The sequence below is a fragment of the Laccaria bicolor genome, genomic scaffold (assembly GCF_000143565.1).
Source record: "Laccaria bicolor S238N-H82 LACBIscaffold_2 genomic scaffold, whole genome shotgun sequence".
NCBI classification, from domain to species: domain Eukaryota; kingdom Fungi; phylum Basidiomycota; class Agaricomycetes; order Agaricales; family Hydnangiaceae; genus Laccaria; species Laccaria bicolor.
In genome coordinates, this window is record NW_001889873.1 from 454,760 (window position 1) to 476,372 (window position 21,613).

The 21,613-nt window shown below is 50.0% G+C and overlaps 7 protein-coding genes across 7 annotated transcripts; 3 read left to right on the forward strand and 4 right to left on the reverse strand.

The window, feature by feature from the left end:
• Positions 1-210: 210 nt before the first annotated feature.
• LACBIDRAFT_321576 (uncharacterized protein) lies at positions 211-3,683 on the reverse strand (the record flags this gene model as incomplete). Its single annotated transcript, XM_001875004.1, has 6 exons — positions 211-224; positions 278-875; positions 1,101-2,895; positions 2,946-3,040; positions 3,095-3,484; positions 3,594-3,683. The coding sequence occupies 6 exons, from the start codon at positions 3,681-3,683 to the stop codon at positions 211-213; spliced, it is 2,982 nt and encodes a 993-aa protein (XP_001875039.1).
• A 732-nt stretch (positions 3,684-4,415) lies between these two features.
• Positions 4,416-4,598, forward strand: LACBIDRAFT_305095 (uncharacterized protein; the record flags this gene model as incomplete). Its single annotated transcript, XM_001874428.1, has 1 exon — positions 4,416-4,598. The coding sequence occupies one exon, from the start codon at positions 4,416-4,418 to the stop codon at positions 4,596-4,598; it is 183 nt and encodes a 60-aa protein (XP_001874463.1).
• Positions 4,599-4,883: 285 nt separating this feature from the next.
• LACBIDRAFT_305096 (uncharacterized protein) lies at positions 4,884-5,114 on the forward strand (the record flags this gene model as incomplete). The annotated part of the gene is made up of 1 exon (XM_001874429.1): positions 4,884-5,114. The coding sequence occupies one exon, from the start codon at positions 4,884-4,886 to the stop codon at positions 5,112-5,114; it is 231 nt and encodes a 76-aa protein (XP_001874464.1).
• A 974-nt stretch (positions 5,115-6,088) lies between these two features.
• On the reverse strand, positions 6,089-6,346 carry LACBIDRAFT_305097 (uncharacterized protein; the record flags this gene model as incomplete). The annotated part of the gene is made up of 1 exon (XM_001875005.1): positions 6,089-6,346. The coding sequence occupies one exon, from the start codon at positions 6,344-6,346 to the stop codon at positions 6,089-6,091; it is 258 nt and encodes an 85-aa protein (XP_001875040.1).
• Positions 6,347-6,832: 486 nt separating this feature from the next.
• LACBIDRAFT_244728 (uncharacterized protein) lies at positions 6,833-8,528 on the forward strand (the record flags this gene model as incomplete). Its single annotated transcript, XM_001874430.1, has 6 exons — positions 6,833-6,981; positions 7,124-7,326; positions 7,454-8,010; positions 8,068-8,178; positions 8,235-8,395; positions 8,450-8,528. The coding sequence occupies 6 exons, from the start codon at positions 6,833-6,835 to the stop codon at positions 8,526-8,528; spliced, it is 1,260 nt and encodes a 419-aa protein (XP_001874465.1).
• A 1,930-nt stretch (positions 8,529-10,458) lies between these two features.
• Positions 10,459-12,049, reverse strand: LACBIDRAFT_291976 (uncharacterized protein). The gene is made up of 3 exons (XM_001875006.1): positions 11,876-12,049; positions 11,414-11,806; positions 10,459-11,307 (listed from the first exon to the last, which is right to left on the reverse strand). The coding sequence occupies exons 1-3, from the start codon at positions 11,978-11,980 to the stop codon at positions 10,588-10,590; spliced, it is 1,218 nt and encodes a 405-aa protein (XP_001875041.1). The 5' UTR covers positions 11,981-12,049; the 3' UTR covers positions 10,459-10,587.
• A 1,848-nt stretch (positions 12,050-13,897) lies between these two features.
• On the reverse strand, positions 13,898-19,948 carry LACBIDRAFT_305101 (uncharacterized protein; the record flags this gene model as incomplete). Its single annotated transcript, XM_001875007.1, has 8 exons — positions 13,898-14,473; positions 14,544-14,721; positions 14,772-17,918; positions 17,981-18,218; positions 18,279-19,217; positions 19,263-19,402; positions 19,469-19,879; positions 19,932-19,948. 8 exons carry the CDS (start codon positions 19,946-19,948, stop codon positions 13,898-13,900), a joined length of 5,646 nt encoding a protein of 1,881 aa, XP_001875042.1.
• Between the last annotated feature and the right edge of the window lie 1,665 nt (positions 19,949-21,613).

The following is a 21,613-nucleotide window of genomic DNA, read 5'->3' on the forward strand; positions in this document are numbered from 1 at the left end:
CTGGCGTGAAGCAATCTCATCATGGCCTTAACTCCAGCACTCGTTGACAGAAAACTGAATATGTAAGTACATACATTACATTATCTCGATACCTCAGTGGTACACTTCCCTCATGATCATAATAAAAAAAATTACATAGGTCCTACTTCAATTGGATCACCAGCCTTGAACATCACAAGCTCTCCTGTTGTAACGCTGACCTCCTCACAATCATAACATCATGGCTGAGGCAACCGTCAGCTCCACACTCAACAGAACTCTCAATCGACATGCTTACAGGATCCGGACGCGACCGCATCTTCCCCTTGCGGTCCGCCAATGCTATTTTCGCTGCTGCTAGCATTCTCAAAATCCAAGGCGTCAATAGCGGCATTCCGCCTGGAAATCAGAGATTCTTCCGACTCTGGCCCATCCCCGCGCTGCCCCGCCAAAGCTTCACTATTCCTTGAAGTTATTGTCCTCGTGGAGGCCCTATCATCAGCCGCAGTCCTCCTTGAAGCACCAGTAGTGCTCTCCTCGTCCTCCTCGTAGATCACCGTAATTGCCGGTGGTGGGGTAGACGGCCGCGTATAAGGCGGCGGGGGAGTTGATGCACTGATGGCATACTCTCCGTCGTCGAATTCCCGGTTGTTACGACGGTGGTATTGTCCCCTCCTCGCGGTCCTATGCCTCCTGCGGGCGTGTGACGTCGATGGTTCAGTTATTGGCTGGCCTGACGTCGCTTCTCCAGCAGTTCGACGACGCTCCGCGCGTCCTTTGCGTTTTTTGTCGATAGTTTTATACAACCCCCGCCCAACTAGAATAGTAAGGGCTACGGCCATCATCGTGGAGAAAATGTGGAGGTAGTGAAAGGCATCTGTCCACTTTGAACTGCACTGCATGCATACGTAGTCGCAGCTCAATTTAAACACGGAGGTTTCACAATTTTCGCAATGTAATAGTGTACATGATAAACATTAGGAAATCAGATTACGAGCTTCATAGATAGATAGTTAACGAATGTGCTGTTGAAGGAATTGTAAGAAGAAGAATAAACCGCCCAAGGGTTATGATTCGGGTGGAGGTTGGCTATCAGCCATCTTCCGCCTCTGCTCTCCGACTTTCCAGATGACGTCCTTGAGCTCTTGCACCACCTCGCCACCAGGACCCCATTTCTCAATCCCACGTTTTTCTGCCGCGCAGAGATCAGTTGAGAAACCCAAGCCAATTCCCCCCCCTCCGCTCTCCCTCCTCGCCTTTGCAATTTTGATTCTCTCTTCCCTTGTCAACTTCGACCGCTCCCGCGAGAAAACTACCCCAGCCCCCGTATCAGCTTCGAACACTTGCTCGACACCAGGTAGGGGTAGATGTTGAGTCGAAGTTCCAAGTAGAAGGTGTTGTGTCGCATCGTCCAAGGCCGGTTCTCCAGAATCTGGATTAACCACCGTAAGCCCTGCGTTAGGAACAGGATCGCCCTCGTCCTCTGAAGGAGATGCAAGATCTTGCTTATCCGAATCATCGCTTATATCGTGGCCAAGCCCCGGAACACCGTCCGAATCATCGCCTTCGTCACTGGGAATGGGAGGATTGACAAGATCAAGAAGCTTTCCTCGGCCTCTTTCACATTCCCGAAGGGCCAGTCCGAGCTCACGTCGAAGACGCTCATAGGCTTGCAATGCAGGAGGTTCCTCAACGGGGGAGTCTTCCACCAGTTGATTCAACGATCTTGAGTGCCGCAATGATCTTGTACTTGGAGCAGAGGTTGGATCTTCCTTCAGAGCAGCAACGCACTGCTCAAGATGCTCTCGAGCGTCATCCAGCGCAGAGCTGATCGCAGCAACGTGAGCCGCAAACCGAGATATGTGACTGGGCATTGGAGCGAAGGAAATACTCTCTTCTGACCGCCTTGGTTTGGCGTTCTGCACCTCACCAATGGACCCAGTTCGACCATGTTCAGCATCAATCTCGAAGCTTGACTCAGGCCCCGGGGTCGGGTTCTGTTCTCTCAACATCTCCGACTCCAACTCCTCAAGCGCTTCAGACAACCGAAGGGAAGCATCCGCAAAAGTGCTCGTCAGCAACCCCATGACACTCCGAACGTCTTCCCAGTATCCTTCATCCTCATCACCCGAGAATCTCAATGCCAGTAAGTGTGAACAAGCGAAGCGTTTTGAAGCCAATGCTCCCTGAAGAGCATTGTGCAACGCTGACAAGGACAATGGGTGTCGAGTTGACTGGAGCGTCGTGAACCGTGATCCAGAAGATGTCGATGAGGACAGTCTTTTACTGCGGGGGCTTTGTAGGTCTGAGGTGAAGTAGCTTTCTGGCGGCATCTGGAAGGCCTCCATGCCCCCACTGCGATTTTTCCGTTGAAGGTCCAAAGCAGCTGCGCCAAAAGGCCTCGTTTCTTTAGAAGAACGAGTAGAATTGTTGTCTTCTTCATCAACGCCGTCATCCTCAGTCACTTTAGCGAGCTTGCGTCCAGGACTAGACGGAATAGGCGTCACTGGTGCGCTTACTGAGCTTGATTGAAATATAGCTGATAAATTGGACCGGTGCTTCTCTCGTCTTCTGAACACGTTGTTCGTTGGGCTGCCGGCAAATGCCAGGCTAGAGTAAGAGCCATTCCAAGTTGACCTCTTATTCTCAACCGGTGTTGGAACCGAGTTTACTCGGTGTCGTGATGGGAACGAGAAGGGGCGAGAACTGGAATCGAAAAGGGAGGAAGAGGATCTGACTGGCGATGGGGGAGCGTACATCTCCGAGAGTTGCGAGAGCTCGGACGGGGATGTTAAGGCGGAAAAGAGTTGTCGAATATTGTCGCACTGGGTGTGTGTAGTTTGAAGAGTTGAATGGAGGGCAACGCGAACAGATGATGAAGATAAAGAGGGGGTGGCTGGATTGTAAAGAGTAGTTCTTGCAGAATCATCAGATAACACTTCCGATATGAAGGATTTGGGGCACACCTCTGCTCTTCAGTCTCCAGAGCACTGACTGCTTCTCGAACGATAAATTCCCACACATTGTTGGCTGCCAGTAAATCGTTGAGAGCTTCTAAGGACTAGAATAGATGTCAGATATGGGATATGGAGAACAAAAGAAAAGATGAACGCACAGGGGTCATGTCGTCCTTGGGCGTTTCTGTCATAACAATAAAATTGTACATAAGAATAAGAGTAACAATTAAGGAAATGAAAGCAAGAAATGGGTATCCTGCGCTGAATGAGGCGGCGAATGAGAGTGCTGAGAGCGATATTATGCCATAGTGAGGTTCTGAGGGGGCGACATAGGTTGAGTTGTCGGGCTTATCACTCCCGGTGCTGGACGTTCTACTGTGACTGAGTCTTCCCGGTATTGAGACCGATATTGATCTTCTCTTCGGAGACTGTGGTGATGGAAGGGAAGAAGCGAGCAGGGAGGAAGAAATGACATTATATTTGAAGTGTTCGACGGCAGGATTCGGAGAATTTGACGGTTGCGTCGAAGATATCGCGTTCTGGAGTATCTGCGAAAAAATCAAGTGCAATTAAGTGAGCACTGTGGGTCCCAATATGATTGTAGGTAGCACCGTTGGGCGAGACTTTTAGACATATCGAGCAGCAAGAATATCTCACCTCAACAATATTCAACACAACACGCGGACACCACTCCATATCCTCGTTTCCTTCCTCATCCTCCGCTAAGTTTGCGTACAAGTCGCGCATGGTGTCAAGTTCTAGTTCAAGTTCGGATGAGATGCCAGGCATCAACTCTGAAGTCTCTCCAGCCTCTACATCGTGCGATATTAGCAACAAACCGAGTTTCGTAAGAGCAATAACTCGCCTCGCAGGTATCTCTCCAAAGGGTGTTCGTCAAACAATGCTTGAGCCATAGCATGTGCGAAGGGGGTTCCCGTAGTTAGTTGGCGCGCCAAAGTCGTAATATATGGTCGTGAAGAGTCCCGAATATTAGAGGAAACAATAGATGAAGTGTGAGAGAGGACTTGAAGAGGAAACAACGGTGACAATAATATCAGACCCGTGGAAAACATTAAAAAAGTTATTTGCATTACGTAACATACCACAACTGATACCACACAACTCCATCTCAGTAGCTCATTGTCGTCGGTGTCGTGGTCGTCGTCAGTAACGGCAGAATCGCTGAACCCCGCCGTATAAAAGAGGCGGATTTTTCCCGCATCATGGAATTTATTCGTGACTCATTTGACGGTTATCTGCTAGGTTTCCGGTTTCATTTGATGTTGCCATGGGCAAGGCACGAGGGCAGTCGCTTCCACGTTGCGACACGCTGAAGCCACGGGAATGAAATATGAAAACAGGATGGGAAGGAAGGAACCGGTTTTCATATCGGATGCACTTGTGAATTATTATTTTTTGGAATTTAGATCCTGGAGGATGCATATCACATGCGTTCACCTCGACCAGAGGCCACTAGGGATGTCCATCTTGGTTGAGCGGATCATGACGCAGACTGAATACTCCGCAAATGGATTGTCAAAGATGCGACGCCGTCAGTTCATCAGAACTATGCTCAAAAAAACTAAGGTGTGTCTGACTTGTAGTCCTGTTGTACTAAGAACGCAGAGGACGTCTCCAAAATGGTTGAATCGAACTGTATGAATGAATCTCTCGATCTGGAATCACGGAGAGGCAGTCTTTGCGAGCGTTACCGAGGAGGATGCGATAAAAACGGGCCTGACGCGGCAATATCCCGCAGATAAAGTAATTTTGAATGGCACCTGAACAATCGCGTTAAATGTATGTATTAAGGATACCGAGGTGCGTCAAATCTTACCGGGGCCCTATTTAACATTATGATCTAGAGCTATGACTTTGCCACGACCAAAGGCTACGAGGATAACCATCTTGGCCGAGCAGACATAACGCACACTGAATACTCCGGAAATGGATTGTCGAAGATGCGATGCCGTCAGTCCATCAGAACTATGCTCAAAGGAATCTAGTAGGTGTGTTCCTGTTGCACTAGAACGCAGAGAACAAGATGGTCGAATCGAATTGAATAAACGAGTTTGTCGATCTGGAATTCAGTACGGAGATTCAGTCGTAGCGAGCGTCAGCATGGAGGATGGAGAAAAACGGTCCGGACGCAGCAACATCCTGCAACGGATAGAATGACGTCTAGATAACCGGGTGGATGGATTAAGGATACCGAGGTGCGTCAAACTTTTGCTGGATTCCTATGTGACATCATGATTTTTAGAGTTATGTCACGGTATGACTTTGTGCTTAGTACGTTAACTGCCATAATTCTTGAAAGGCATGATTCAATGTACGAACATAATTTTGGAAGCTGCATGCCAAAGGATGAACATGTCTTCAAACTAACAACAAAATGGGCATCCATCTAAAATCTTATCAATTGCGACCCTATTTCACGTTCATGATTTGTTCATGATAAGGATCGTTGTGGACAGGTTATGGACACGCAAGGACCAATCGGTTCCTGATCAGTGGACACTTGAGATAGGAGGTGCTCTAGGGTGCTCTTCGAAGGGAAGTTTAACCCATATGTGCATGAATTTGCTAGAACTCAGGTTCTTTCAATTGTTGTATAGGATGTCCACAAAACGGCGGCTTTTAGGACCATCTGACAATGATGAATCGAGCTCATACTCATTCAAATAAAAGACCTGGCCTATAGGTGTACACTCTACATTTATAACGCGCCTATAATTGAACGACCAAGGAAGATTCCGCGAGCTACTGGCGCAGTGGTTGACATCGCCGCCAAAAAATGAATAGAAATAAATAAGCGCGAGGCACGCCTCTACGGACGGAAAGCTCGGGGTACATGAACAATAACGGGGTTGCACCCACACTCAAAAGCGAGGCGACCATAATGAGTCAAGATCGGATTTTGCGCACGAGAACATTTACTGCCAATAGCAAGGCCAATAGAGTCCTATGAAGTTGTGTGTCCAAAGGAAAGCTCCTCAGAGGGATGCAAGAGGGATGGACCCACCCATACAGCGGACAAAGCTTCCAAGGAAGTACGTCATGCACAACCCTTCCATGAGGTGCAAAACATGATCGAGCTGAGATTCACATTTCTCCATTTCATGCAATGTAATTACCGACGGCAGCCACTGTCACTCCCATTTTACGAAGTTGTGCAGTTCAATCCCTGAATCAGCAGGCCTCACTGCGGATGTTGAAAAGACGAGAGCGCAGGGACCCATACGGCGTAGCTGTGATGTTGTTTCGCATTTCCCTTGTTCCCTCCTTAAGAGGCGGGCGCACAATTGCGTATATGGCTGGTTTTGGCGGGCACATTCCACCAGGACTTGTTTTGTTGTGTTGTAAGTGGTGTGCTGATGGCTTTGATGCCAAGCTTCCGGCGATTTCATGCAAAGCCGAAATGGTCTCGTCACGCTCACCAATCGCGGGACGTTCAGGCGCTACTGCTTTCAAAAAATTTCACGGGTCGAAAACATTAGCCTAGTCTTTCAATGGAAGTTTGGCACCGAAGATTCAAGCGGCCCGCCATTTTCGTAATATTGGACCTCAAATTTGCCTCAAATGTAGCTGAAATCCCTGCAGCTTTGGAATATCTATGGTATCTGTGGTGTACATCCCATTTTATCTTATCCATTTATGTAGCACCCCTGGATCGACACACTTTTAGAGCCATGAGGTTTCGGAACGTATCTATCGAATCCCTCAACTTCAAATGGATCGTTTGGACCTTGAGGCGATTCAGAGATGGTACAAAGAGTGTTGCTGCAAGATGATCTTCCCCGTTGATTCCACCAACTCTCTACACCATGTTGAACTCTTATTGGAACGTCGCTGCGTCGGTGGGCTGCGCCTCTTTGCTAGCTCTCACCATTCAAATGGTCAGACGCTTGTTGTTCCACCCTCTCTCCAAGTACCCCGGACCTCCTCTTGCCGCGGTTACCTCATTATATAGAGCATATTTTGACATCGTCATGGATGGTGGCTGGGCCGAACACCTGGAATACCTTCACCAGGTTTACGGTGAGTAGGGCAAAGATATTGTCGACCCTCCACAAGCTCACAGCCTACCAGGAAGTTGCATCTTGAGGGTTGCCCCTAATGAGGTATGCACTTCTGCTGCGTCAGGTGCGCTTGATGCCGACGGCCCTGCCGTAGCTTCACTTCAGTGATCCCCGCGCATACAACGAAATATACGGGATGGGAACAAAATACATGAAACAACCCGCCTTATATTCCTGTTTCGCGACCGATCGTTCGGTCTTTGCAATGTTCGACCATCATGAAGCCACTCAACGAAGAAATCTGATCGGTCCTTTCTTTTCTCGACGTTCAATTTTAAATCTGGAGAACGCTGTACAGTCAAAAGTATGTCTAGTTTATTCCATCTTCATCGCGCTGATCGCTGAGTTTTTGTGTTTGTCTCTACCAGATTGATTTACTCATTACTCGATTGCTGGAATACCAGCACTTGAAGAAATCTGCGAATATCGACTTAGCGTTCCGTTCGACTAGTCTCGAAATTATTACTTCCTATTGCTTTGGCCAATCCTCTAATGCATTAGATTCTTGTGACTTCCAGAACGGCATCCTCACCGCTATGGATCAAACACTACCTATGATCTGGGTCTTCAAACATTTCCCGCTTATCAAACATCTGCTCTTAGGAGTTCCCGAATCATTCGCATCTGTCTTGAAGCCTAGTACAACAGGTATCTTGGAGCAAAGGAGACAGATGGGTGCCCAGATCGACGCCATCCTCAAAGATCCTTCCTCATTAAAACATGCCGATCACGAAACCATCTACCATTACTTCCTAACGCCACAACCTGAAAACCAGCGTCTACCACCAATTACCCGGGAGTGGCTTCTCGACGAAGGTCTCTACATGCGCTTTGCTGGAAGTGATACTGTCGGCAACACCTGCACTGTCGCCACCTATCATATTCTCGCCAACAAGGACGTTCGAGATCGTCTCGCTCAGGAAGTCAAGGAGGCATGGCCAGAGAGAGACGCGCCTGCGAGCTATGAGACACTAGAGAGGTTACCATACCTGGTAAGCCACCAGACCCATGAAGCGTCACTGATTGCCTGATGTATTGTTTCTACCCAGACCGCCGTCATCAAGGAGTCCTTGCGCATGGCGAATGGGATAGTTACGCCCCTTCCTAGAATTGTAGGGCCCACAGACGTCGAGATCGCAGGAGCCGTGATCCCTGCCGGGGTGAGTACCATAGTTACATACCCCCTTGCAGGGATGCTAATTCACAAAATTCGTAGACGGTCGTTTCTCAGGGAGCGACAATCGTGCACCGCAATCCAGAAATATTTCCCGAACCAACCGTCTTCGATCCGGAGAGATGGTTACAAGAAGGCTCCCAGGATCTAGACAAGTATCTCGTTTCTTTCTCGAAGGGGCCGCGAAGTTGTTTGGGTATCAAGTCAGTCAATTCTATTTTTAACCGCGTCTATTTTGGCTGATTTCATGTCGTCAGCCTCGCCTGGTGCGAGTTGTACCTTATCATTGGCACCATCTTCCGTAAGTTGGACTTGACTCCCGACAATGCGGCGTGAGTTTCCCTTTGAATTTTTAATATATAATAAGCTTACAGCGCTCCTCTAGAATTGAAAATATCAGTTTCCGGGAGTATTTCGTACCCGTCCACAGAGGCAGGCACTTCCACGCCTTCGTCAAGCCGACAGCCGATTGAGCGGCCGCGCTCGCCGCTCTGGTCGATTCATATAAATTCAATTTCTCATTCTTCCAATACATTTCGGATAGTAGTACTTCCGCAAACACTCCCCGCACCACATACTAGACTTCCGAATGCCCGCAAGTTGATCTGTCACGCATGTCGCTCGCCCAGGTTTAAGCGGGCCAATTGTATATATGTCATAACCATGTAGTATCTTTTACCTCTCATTGTCCTCACAAACACGACATTTACACTCCAAAAATTTCTGGTTTCACGATAAGCAGTAAGAGGCCCTCAAGGCAGGACCTGGTCCTCTAGTGTTGGGCCATGTCCGGCGACTGATGGGCAACACTATGTCTGGTTCAACATTTCTTCTTCGAGGTCTATCTTTGAATATCAAACCCTGCCCAAACCCTGTTGAATATGTACATTTGACTCCGTCCCTGGCCTGTCGATTCCTGCTCTCAGTACCCTGGCTCTACTCAATATTTCAATAGGTTTCAGGTGGGTTGTGGATAGAGATTCAGAAGGCTTGGGAGAAGGGCTCATCGATCAATCAGGGCACCGGCTGGCACCGGATGTATACTTGCCATCAAACGGAACGAAAAAGGTATGGTCGCGGGGTTGGAAACCGCCCACGTGATACATTCAGAGCAGACGCCCAGAGGGTAAGAAACGCTCGAAGTTCCAATGAAGCCAAGTTCGTAGGTTTCATATGTGAAAATTCGGGAAAGCCGCTATGTCACTAATTGTTAACTGCTTTTGAACTGGGTAGAATTTTCCTTTGAGCCATCATCAGATGACAGACCTTCGCTGAAATTCGCCTTTTTTAGAAGTTGTCCATGGTCGCGACTTTCCTCCCTCAAGGCACAACAAAAAAATCAAACCCCATGATGTCTTTTCTTTTTCAAATTTTCGCTCACGTAGTTGACCGAAGATAGCGGCCACGGCCCACACCTCGACCACATTTGTGTCATCTGCACATGGCAGGTCCAGGAACACGAAAAATCTAGGCTGTAAGTGAACAGTGTGGTCCACATCAGAAATTTTGCAACGAGAAAGCGCGAGTTACAGGGAAATTAATTTCCGACGTTCCGAGTCCATTGTTCCCTGGTGAATACCTGAAATTAATATTTCCAGCATCGTCAACGTAAGAAACCATTACGCACTCTATCTATAATCTAGAACCTGAACAAGACCTTACGTATTGATGCACAAGAAAGACCTTCCACGGTATGCGTCACTCACGAGTCTATAGAGCTTCTCAACACCAGGGTTTTCTCCATCCAGAGTACTTTGATTCGAGTAAGGGTTGTTACAAGTGAGCAATGCAAGAATTATGTAAGGAAAAAAAGAGGAAGTAAGCAATAAATTTAAAAAAGTAACAACGGCAAGGGTGAAGACGCAGAGAGATGAGGGAACCAAATTTACTCGACAGAGGCAGCAGAGACAAGCAAAAAAAAATAGCGCGCAAGAGAAGATAGCGAATAGGAATAGAGCAAGGGGTCGGGTCGAGTCGTATAAGGGGGAGGAGGGAGGAGTCGCGCAGAGGGGGGTGAGTAATCTAGTGCAAAGAATACAAATGCCAAAGAAGCGACTGCGTATGCACCCTTTTGTCGAATAAATAAAAATGGGCCCGATGTCAATGAAGCGTGCGAGGTTCCAAGGGGGGATGCCAGCTTGTCAAACGCGCCTCTGCGAGTCTGGGACGAGAAGCCGGTGCCAGGAAGCGGAGGAGCGCATAGAGAAGGTGAAAATGGAAGAGAAGAGCCGGAAGTCGGACGGACGCGAGAAGCGGGAAAAGGGAAGGAAGGATAAACGAAACCAGCAAGGACGACAAAGATTATGATCATACAACATGCCTTTTTATCCAACAAATACCAAGAACAACGGCATCCACCACCTATCCACACATCTGCCCTTGCCCTCCTCCCCCTCTATTTTATAGAATCCATCGGCAAGACGTTCGTCAATTCATCCGGGTGGCTCAACCATTCCCCAAGATTGAAGTCCCCCTCTGATCCTCGAGGAAACATGTTAGGAAAGTCAAACTCGTCCATCCCTCCGAAATCTGTCACGAACGAGCCGAGGTCAGGCATCAAATTCCCCATGGGGCCTCCACCCATCGAGGACGGAGACGGCTCGGCCATGTTCCCACCCACGAGCATAGGTGGCGGATTTCCATTTCCACCAGGTTGACCACCCGGAACGGGCGTCGGTGCACCTCCAGGACCACCAGGGTTGTTAGCTGGCATCGGTTGATTCCGTGGAGATCCATCTGTAATCTGTCCTGGCCCGCCATTCGGTTTATTACCGCCATTCCCATCCTTCCCACCAGGTTGGCCGTCTTTTGGAGGCCCGTTCGCTGGAGAGCGAGGCGGAAGCATTCCCATGTTGACGCCTCCAGAACCACCAGGTTTGTTAGGGCCCATCCGGCTACCTGGAGGAGCGATACCTGGGTTGAATTGTGGTCCAGGACCGCCAGGAGGGCCTCCACCAGGGTTAAACGACGTTGGATCCCCAGTAGGAGAACCGGGCCCTCCAACGCCCATATTGAGTGGAGGGCCACCTTGCTGTGGTGGAACTTTATGGATGTTATGCAGTGATTGTTGGTATTGGTGGTTCCTTGCCTGGTTCATTTGATTCATTTGAGCATACTACAAAAGAGAAGAAACCATCAGCATCAATACGCATAAGATGAGACGAAAGAAGAGAAAGAAACATTGACAACATCAAGCCAAAAACAAGGACGAAAATACGAACCTGATGATGAATCTGCTGGTTGATCATCCCCTGCCCCACCATCTGCATCGGGTTCCCTCCCATCTGCGGTCCCATCCCAACCATACTCATCATCTGGTTCCCACTCATCGGCCCACCCTGATGTGGAGGCATCCCGCCATTCATACCCCCAGGCCTCCCCAACATCCCCATCGGAGGCGGAAGAGACTGTGGTGGCGGTGGAGGCCCTCCACCTGGCTGGCCGCCTTGTTGTGGGTGGTGTTGTTGTGGTGGGTAAAGAGGGTTGATGTTATTCTGTTGCGGTTGTTGTTGTTGTTGTTGTGGATGCTGCTGTTGTTGTTGCTGGTCCATTGGACTCTTCCGTGCGCGTTTCCTTTCTGGTGGGGAGCTCTCGTTTCGAGGTAATGTTTCGTGCTGTGTCAAAAAACGAAGATCAGCCTCAGGAAGGAAGGATGGAGAGAAAGAAGGCAAGATATGCGTTACCTCTTCTCCAGGAGACGTACTAGGCCGCTTTCCTCCTCGCTGCCCACCAGGTTGCGGAGGTCCACGTCCTCCAGGTTGTTGTTGATTCCGTTGCTGTTGCTGCATAACGTTCGACGGTCCAGCGGCAGCGTTATCCGATGCACCCCCAGGTTTCTGCTGATTCCGAGGTCCTTGTCCTGTACGTAGTCGATATACATCCAATATACGTTGCTATCGTCCAATCAGTACGATGGAAAATGAAGAAACAGATGCAAAGACGAACCTTCTCACTCAATTGCAACATATTCACATCTTTCGCAATACCAAGCTCCTGCCTAAGCTGCGCTAACATCTGCGGTGGTATCTTCATTAATTCCTCATTCTCGCTTCCAGGTGGCGGTTGTCTGGGAGGCATCAACGGACTCGATCCATGCTGCTGCCCCATCGGCGTATTCGCCCTACTCGGCGACCTTACACCATGTCCAATTTGTCCCTGCTGATATCCAGGCGTCGGTGGGCCACCACCCTGCGGCTGCGGCTGGCCAGGATTCATACCCCCATTCGGCGGCAACATCCCTCCGCGGTTCATAGGCGCCATATTCGGGGACGGCCCTAGCTGACCCATGGGCGGCTGCTGCTGTTGACCTGGCTGTTGCTGGTGTGCACCCATCCCACCCTGCGGCGAATGTGCCATAGTTGGACTTTGGAACGGACCTCGCTGCTGTTGTGCCGCATTCATCGGGCCGGTGAGCCGGGGACCATACCCAGGCGGGTTCTGTCCCAAGCCAGGCTGCGGGGTCTGTGGGGGCCCAGGAATAATTCCGTTCGGCTGCTGCTGCTGCTGAGGGCCTCCGCCAGGCATGCTAAACCCCATCGGGCTCGCACCTATCTGGTGCTGTTGACCGGGACTGGGACCTGGGCCACCTTGCATGGGATGGGAAGATGGTCCGACTCCATTGGGCATCGGACCTCCGTTCGATTGCATGTATCCTCCTCCGCCAGGCCGAATCCCACCTGCCATATTATTGGGGATGCCGTTCATCATCCCCCGAGCAAGTTGCTGCGATTGCCCTTGCTGGCCCATCGCACCCACCATCTGCTGGGACGGGGGGTGCTGTTGCTGCTGTGGAGTAGTTGGAATACCAGGTTGCTGTTGAGATTGCGGTAGTACTGGTTGGCCAGCCCGGCCTTGCCTTGTCTGGTTTTGCACCAGCTGATGCTTTCATTTCGGTTTAGCATGGTAAAAAAAGCGATATCAATATCGGATCTAGGCCACGTACCTGGGTATAGAGCAGCCCATCCTCCGACCCCCCCGTGTTGGACTTTGCCTGGAAAAGAACCCAAAATACACTCCACCACCTGTTGCGATATCAGAACCAAGTTGACAAAAAAGAACAGAAAAGAAAGGAAAAAGAAAAAGGTGTGGTGATGGTGATGAGGCGGAAAAGAGCCAAAAAACACGCACTCGAATAATAGCCCTTGGCGTGCATTGATTGGTGGGATAGAGTCTTGTGGGATCTCAGCTTCAGCAAGAAGTTCTCGAGCAGTTTTCCTGAATCCCCTCTTGAAGCAGTAGTCGTAGATGTAGATATTGAACCTGTCGTCGAAAAGTTATTCATAGCAAGCAAAAGTGATGGAAGAAGCACGCACATCTTGTCGCCTTCCCATGATAGAGTCGATATCTCTGACTGTCCTTGAGATTGTTGTGGTGGTTGCGGTTGTATTTGCTGCTGCTGTGTCTGCTGCTGAGGCAGAGGAACCTGGAAAGGACCAGGCGGAGCAACGGAGGTCATGAATGAGTAGGCGTGGATTGGTATGGTATGTTGCTGTGTGAATATTGTGATATAGAGGGGGTATCAGAACATGGGCAGCGACGACGGGTGTGGGTGGGTGGGTGACTTTGCAGAAGGGACGGGTGGCCAAAGGAAATGGGAGGCGAGGAGACAGCGCGAGCGAGCAAGCAAGCAAGGGCAGCACAAATCCGCCATTATGAAATCAATCGTTTCAATTTCATCCTCCGACTCAATCTCGCTTCTATCCGGGCTAATGTCGTCGAACTACTGCTACTTGAAAATCCCATCCACCAACGATATACTTGAGTTCAAGCAGCCGCCGTATCTCCCTCCATCCACTTACCTTCTCCTCAGCCTCTGTCATGTCCGTCGCAACGTAGATAAAGTCCGCCGGAGACAGCAGACTCCGTAGCAGCGACCCAATCAAGAACGCGATAAGAGCCACAACCACCACCGTCGATAGCGGGTACATCCTCGCCGCCCCTGCTACTGCTGTTGTGGATCCCGCTCCATTGATAATCCCATCAACGTCCCTCAACTCTCCAGGAAGTTTCCGCGGAGAAGACGGAGTATTCGCCATCGTACTACTACTCGTAATAGCCCCAGTAGTCGTAGCAGTAGTCGCATCATCTGTCGAATTCACAACAACACAACTCTGAATCGGCGGCACACTTGCCGTTGTGAACCTTGCCAGCGGATTTGGGTACGATTGGAAAAATCCAAACAGGCCCTTGCCATGTCCGTTCCCCCCCGAGGGTGGTTCTGAACTCGCCACATGGGTTGCATGAGGTCGATTGGAAGATAAAATCGTGCTGTCTGTTGTGGGCTGGGAACATAGATCGAGTCAGAAGCCCAATCCTCCATTAAGCCATCATTCATCCTCGGCGAACACGTACCGTTCCCGGCGAATCCTCGCCTGCCGATGAAATCGAGTTCTCCCGAGCTTCCAGCTGCTCGCCAACATGTGCGTCGAGACTCCCAGCTCCAAGTGAACTCGTGGAGTCGAGTAGATCGTCAGCGATACCAATAGGAACTTTGAGATCGTCCGGCAATGGTTCCGTCTCGTTTGTGACCCTGAAAAAGGCGCTAAGATATGCCAAAGAAGGAAAAAAGAAAGGACATACCGCGAAAGCAATCCCATTTTGGAAACTCTGTCATCCAACAGCTCCTCCCTCCCCAAACTCGTCAAAGACGCCTTTTCGCTGACCACATCCACCTTTTTCCCATTGACAAGCACAATATCCACAACACCCTTCTTCTTCCCTTTCCCCTTCTCCTTCTCTTTCTCCTCCCCAGCCACATCTGCTCTTGGCCTCACCTCCACATCCACGATTGCACCTCCTCCCTCCGACTCCAACTCCAGAAACCACGCAGGTTTGGGCGGAGCACACTGCGTCTGCCCCGTCAGCGGGTCTTGTACAGTCGACACCTGGTACTGAGCAGTAGGCAACGTAAGCCTCAACAAATGCCTTGTCGGGCTCTCCGTGTTCAACCCGGACGAATGGAGTGGTGAAGAAGGCATAGTGTGGATAGTATATTGCAGCGGCAGAAACTCGTCCTCTTCCTTGTCGTTGTTCTTGTCCGTGTCCGTAGTAGTTGCATCGGGAGTAATCGTAGCACTTGAACTTGACTTCGCAATCAAAGTTGTCGTCGTCCCAGGCTTGTCCAACAATCCAACAAACCGTCCCCCCTTCCCAACCCTCAAACTCTTCCTCGTCCTCGACTTGACACTAACCACATATCCACCAGGGTACATCTTCGAATCCACCACCAACTCCGCAACAAGCAGATCCGTAGAAGGCTTCAGTTCACCTTTATTCGTAAACGCACTGCTCGTCGTCCGACCTCTCACATACGAAAGGGACGAAGGCAAGCTCGAGTCTGAAACCGACGGTATATGTCCAGATCCAGAGGACACTGCTCGTTGGCGGGTTGGAGGAGGCAAGATAGGGGAGGAAAATGGTGACATAGTCCCAGGCATAACCGTAACATCGCTCTTCACAGACTTTTCCCCATCCAAATCGTCCTTGTCCTGCTGAGAAGCCATTCGTGGACTAGACCCCCTACTTAACGCCATCCTACTCCCCGTCGTGGGTAACCCACTCGTACTGGAGGAGACCAGATTGGGAGACAAGACAACCAACACCCTAACACCATAAACCCTCTCCTCAACCCTAAACTCACTCCCCACAATCCACCTAACCTCATCCTTCCTCCTCAACTTCCACGAAACATCAGACAACCACTCCCCCTCTTTCCTCTGCGCAACCACCATCCCAGGACAAGGCAACCGCGTCAAAGGCAGCGGCGCAACCAAACTCTTCACATACGCTTCAACACTCAACACCGCTCGAGGCAAGGTGGCGTTGATAATGGAATTAACAGCGGCAGGTATCGCGCCTGCAAAATCCATTGCAACGAGGCGGGTACATCGCGTTGACGGGATAGCGTAGTTCTCTTTCGTGTATGGGTCCAGCGTCTCGAGGATCCATGCGTCCACGTAGACACGGCCTATGGGGAGTGTGTACGGGTTACATTTCCCTGCATCGAACCCAGCCCCCAAAATGGAATCAGGCCCAAACGAAGCTGAAACGCAAAATATCGCATTCTTCACACCACTCGAAGAAGAGTGTTCCCCTCCTTCCCCGTTACTTCCTCCTCCTCCTCCTCCTCCTATACCCGTATTCCTCCTAGACAAAAATAATGGAGGGACATGCGCACGCGCCATCACACTCGCCAAATAAAACCCCCGATCTCTGAAAGGGAACCCAGCTTTGGAGGATAAAAAAACCGTCTTGGCTTCCCCACCAAACGACTCCAAGACCTTTGCAGAATCAAACCGGTCGTCCCAATGTTTCCTGCACTCGAATTGGGTGACAACGCACGCGAGCTCTTCGGCCGATACGCCTTCGATGACTTTAGATCCTTTATGGACGGGTATGATGGGTGATATTTCTGGGATTAACTTTCGGTGGACTGGGAGGCCTTTGTCAGAGATAAATGTCCATCCGTCGGGTGTTGTTTGCTGTGGTACTGCTGGTGCTGTTGTAGTTGTAGTCGTAGAAGTAGAAATCAAACTTGTCGTTGAACCAGTAGCACCACCCACAACCTGCGCCTTGCACGACGCATTAAAATCCTGCGTCCACGCCAACGCGTCTAGGGCGTACTGCATCGGCATCTTCAAACTCGACGGAGTCGCAGAATGGGCGCCGTTCGCAGGTGAGATGGCAGCTACGGCCGACTGCGTCGTACTCGTCGCCTGATCGACCGCATAAGTCAAGAACCTCGACAAAGGACTCGACATCCTCGGTGCGCTTGCCCAATCACCCAAACTGTTTCCTCCATTTCCCCCATTCTTCAGTTCCACGTTCACAGCAGCAGCAGCAGAGGAAGAACCATCACCAACACCCTCCCCCTCCTTACTCCACTCCGCCTTCCTCCTCCTGACAACACCCACAACAGGCGGCTGATCAAGCGGTATCCTAGGGGGCTTCACCCTCTTCCTCTTACTCAGCGCCTTCACCTCGCTCTCCGGCATCTCCTCAATGTCCACGGGCACCTTTGCCCCATTCACCATCACCAACCCCTTTTCCTTCCCCGGCGCACGACGGACAATAGTCAGCAGCCGTTCGTCCTCCACAAACACAGAGTCGTGCGAAAGCGTAAGCCATAGCCCACCACCATCAAGTGAGAGCCTATGTCGTCGAAGGCAGGAAATACTTTGTGGAGGTGGGTCAACGACGATATCGAGTGATGATGCCCAAGTGTCCACATCGCATCTAATCTCACATTCGATATTGGGCGCGTTGGAGTCCATCTCTCCTTCCTCTCCACCACCACCACCACTGGAGGAAGACAACCCCATCCTCCGACTAGAAGCAACCTCATACTCAACTTTAAAACTCCCCTTCTCATGATCATACCTAACCTCATTCATCTTCGCGCCTCCAAGACGCGTAACAACCGGCGGCCCACCACACTTAATCGCAAACTCCCCAATGCCAGCTAAGAGATTGATCATCTGGCTTGGAACGCTTGTCTTATTGGTCCACCCTTTCGGATCGGATTGTTCGAGGAGGGTTAGGAGTGTGGTGGTTGGGGAGAGGGATTCGATGGCCCAGCCTTGTAAGTCGACTTGGGTGCGGATGGTGTTTGGGTCCAAGGGAGGGATGTGGGGGAATAAGTGTGAATCCGAATCAACGGAGAAGGAAAAGACATGGATTGTAGTGGGGGATTTGTATACGGTCTTGAGGACCACTGTGTCTCTCCCTCTTTAAATTCCAAACATATGTAAGTACTCGAAAAAGACAAAGAAACAATAGAAAGAACATACGTAACAGGCCAAGCAGGCTTTGTCTTGAAATGCCACATCTCCGTAAGCTCATTAACGTCCTCCAGGAGAACCGCATCTTCATGCTGCTTATCCCAATAAATCCTCGCTCCAGGACTTATAACGGCCCCATACAGATCCCACAATCCCACACCTACAAAGGTCGCTTCTGCACGGTAGACCACTAGTGTTGGATCGATCGAGTCAAGTTGGGTTATTGATACGCCTCGAGCTTCGGTTGCTTCATTCCAAGTTGTTGCGTTAATTAGAAGAAAAAGAGAAAAAAAAGAAAAACACGTACTCCGTCTCCACTTTGCCTCAGGCTCTTGAAGAAGCGATGAGAAATAAATATAATTCCTCCTAACCTTCGACAATATCGTCTTCTCCGCCGCAGGACTCCTCTCCATCTGTCCATGTCCCGATCCCTTCGACTCAACAACACTCGTACCCGTCGTCCTCAACGAAGAAGCAGACGTCTGCACACTCAAATCCACCGCACTCGCAATATCCGCCAACATCGCCTGCGGGACGCCATAACTCTGCGGATCCCTCGGCTCAGAATCATATATCGTCTTTGGGAGCCCATTGAGCCTTAACCCGCGACTTGCACCTGATACTTCGATGACCAACTTAATTCTCAACAAAGAGTGATCGTTGGGTGGTGGAGAGTGGGTTATTCGGAGGATTATTTGGTCGGGGGGTGAAGTGTTCAAGGGTGAGGGGTTGGACGAACCACGAATGGCATGTGCGGACCAGGGAAGCTGCTCTACCTCCTCTGATGAAGCCTTCACTGACACGAGGACGTCCCAACCCTCCAAAGAGGGTAAAATACACTCCACGCTCCTCGTCAGCCTTCTTTGCTCCCTGATCATCTGAACCTCATCCACACCATGCATCTGTTCAGCCGTAACCCCCAAATGATCCTCATCGTCCGGTAAAATCGAATAGTCAACCGTTAAAGCCTCCCTATCGACCTGATACCTCACCCGGCCAATGGACACGCCGTGCCCATACCCACCGAGCTTGGGCACGCGTTCGCCCCGCTTTATTACGGATTTGAACATACTCAAGACCATGGTTGAGAGTTGTTGTTGGACGCCTGCAGAGGTCGATCCGAAGCCCCACATGGCTTTGAGATCATGTTGCCAGAAACAGGTTATCCGAATCCGGCTTGGGGATTTCTTAACTTGATCGTCTTGGGGAGGGGGTGAGGGGATGTGTTGGATGCACCATGCGAATACTAGCTGGGATGAGATAATAGTTAGAAAGAGAAGAGGACACGTACATTTGACGTGGGATCTGACGAATGGAGGGGAAGGTCGTAGGTAGGCAGGCTCATCGGGTGACCTGGGGAGTGAGGTGGAAATGTCTATGACGGTTGTTGGATCATGAAATGACCGCGAAATCGTAACCGCATCTCTTGGACTATGCACAAACAAAAAAATTCAAAAATTAGCAACTGCCCATAAACGACCAAAACGAAGGACATACTTCGCCGGCCAACCAAGCGTGAAATTCGTCTTACATATCCTCGTGGTATGGTCGAATACCTCCAACAAATGCGCGTCTTCCACGGCCGGATCCCACTCCGTCCTTAATTCGGGCGTAGTCAAGACCGTTTTCCACGGTTCCAGCGAAACCATATCCTCGCTTGGGGTGGGCACGTCCAACACGATCCTATACACCTCTTCACCCGCCTTGCTATACGCGCGATGGACAATGACATCCGCGAGCTCTGGGACGGACGAGACACGTGCTTTGCCTTTGCCCTTGGAGGAGGATGAAGAGGAAGCGTCCTTGGATGAGCTGGACATGCGTTTCCAGTCTGAGGAAGGGGAGGTGAGGAGGTGTTTGAAGTAGGCTTCGGCATCGTTCAGAGCGTTGTACCATGTCTTTCGTAGTCTGTTGTATTGTCAGTGGGGTTGATTTTAGCGGGGTAAGGTAAAGAACTGACTGTGAGCCATCGGACATTGCTTGAGTATGATAGGCTTTGGTGCAAAGTTCAAACGTTGCTTTAGCTCTTGAGTAAAGAAGGTAAAGTCATGGCGTGACCACCGTATGGAAGTCATTACAAATCGACTGCACAAGAGACTACAAAATATACCACAACTTAACCACAACTTGGACTCGGACGTGCGGATGAGATAGTAGATCCCGCCAACGCTGCGGCTCTACAGCGATGGCTTTAGAATTTTTGAAGTTCCGGAGCAAGTTGTAGGTAGGTTTACTGATTGAATCCGTTAAATCGAAATTGCACATCACACCAACTTCACACCCTCCCGTTATTTGAGTTCAAGTGGGGCACGCCCGTAAACTCTCGATATACAGATAAAATCACAAAGGGAGGAACTTGCGAACCAGCCCCGCTCCCAAAGACCCAATCACAGGCCCATTCAATTCAAATCCAACGTTCTTGAAATCAAATTGCAGGCCATTAATGGGTAATACATCAAACCTTCCAAAACACCAAGTAAGTAAGAAACGGCATAACTCGAGTGTGGTCAACACGTTCTTACAAAGCGTTGCATGTGTCCGCTCTGTATTCCCTTCAGCTGACCCTTTCTTTGAAGTTTGAATTCAGTGAGCCACGGCCGCCATTCAACATTGGAAGAAAACGCACTTCTAGAGTAATCTTTTCCAAGCACCCTTCGAGGAGCTGATCTCTCCCAACCGTTGCGACGAAGTTGAGCTTTATGATTTCTATCTTGAACTGTTGAAGAGGACGTTCTGATAAACGAAAGTATCAATTAGTGGATTGCTTGTGAACCTGAGATACGTATAATGCCCACTGATAGTGATGGTATAATCAGCGCTCCCTCCTAAAATCTTTCCTCGTACCCAAGCACTGATATCCGTGACGACCAGCGTTGCGATCCCCGTAACCTGCACCTCGAGTTGCAACGCTGAGTTCGTATTGAGGACAAGAGGGACATCGTTTCACTCCTTGAAAAACTTGGTACCATCCGGATTGAGATTTGACCCGTTTTCGAAGAAATGGGCTTCAAGCTCAAGCTGGCGGTTTCCGTTAGAAAAATCTAATGTCTGGTTTAAACGGGGATCCGTGAATAAGGAGAACTCTTGAAAAAGAGAATACAATCCCTTCCCACCTGACATTTGATTCTACCAATCTGTCATCGATTCCAATGAGCCTTTCAACAGAGTCTTCAACTTACATCGTGGCATGATGCACACCTTTGCATTCCCGTACTTGATGGTAGCCTCCACCTCTATTGGCGCATGAAAGACGGAATCCGTGGTCGCCGTGAATATACCGATCATGGCCTTTGGTTCAACACGGTCAAAGGTGAGATCAGTTAGTTCGACGACGGTGGTTTTCAGCATGATCGCCAGGCCTGAGAGATGGGAATGGAGAAATGTGGTAGATGAGATGGTGGTTTCAGAAAGAGACTCTGAGGCCAGGTATTTATATCCAATTGGCTGATCTGTAGATAAAGCTGGCGAGTGACTGATCGCCTGGCCCGGAACTGTTCGCCTGAACATTGAAACGCGAATTCGGGTGATCACTGCAAGGTTCGCTTCTGTGTCTTCACAAAACCCAATGGTCTTAGTGCGTCCAGATTCCAATCACACGTCATGGTCGGGAAGTCGATCCAGAGAATCAGTCTGTTCGAAAAT

What these genes read in the sequence shown, in the direction of transcription:
- LACBIDRAFT_291976 (XM_001875006.1), bottom strand. Translation starts at nt 11,980, where the DNA reads ATGCAGCAACAGCAACGGAATCAACAACAACCTGGAGGACGTGGACCT. An exon ending in GTACGTCTCCTGGAGAAGAG is followed by an intron (nt 11,807 to 11,875) that starts GTAACGCATATC and finishes TTTTTGACACAG; the next exon opens with CACGAAACATTACCTCGAAA. An exon ending in ACCAGCAGATTCATCATCAG is followed by an intron (nt 11,308 to 11,413) that starts GTTCGTATTTTC and finishes TCTCTTTTGTAG; the next exon opens with TATGCTCAAATGAATCAAAT.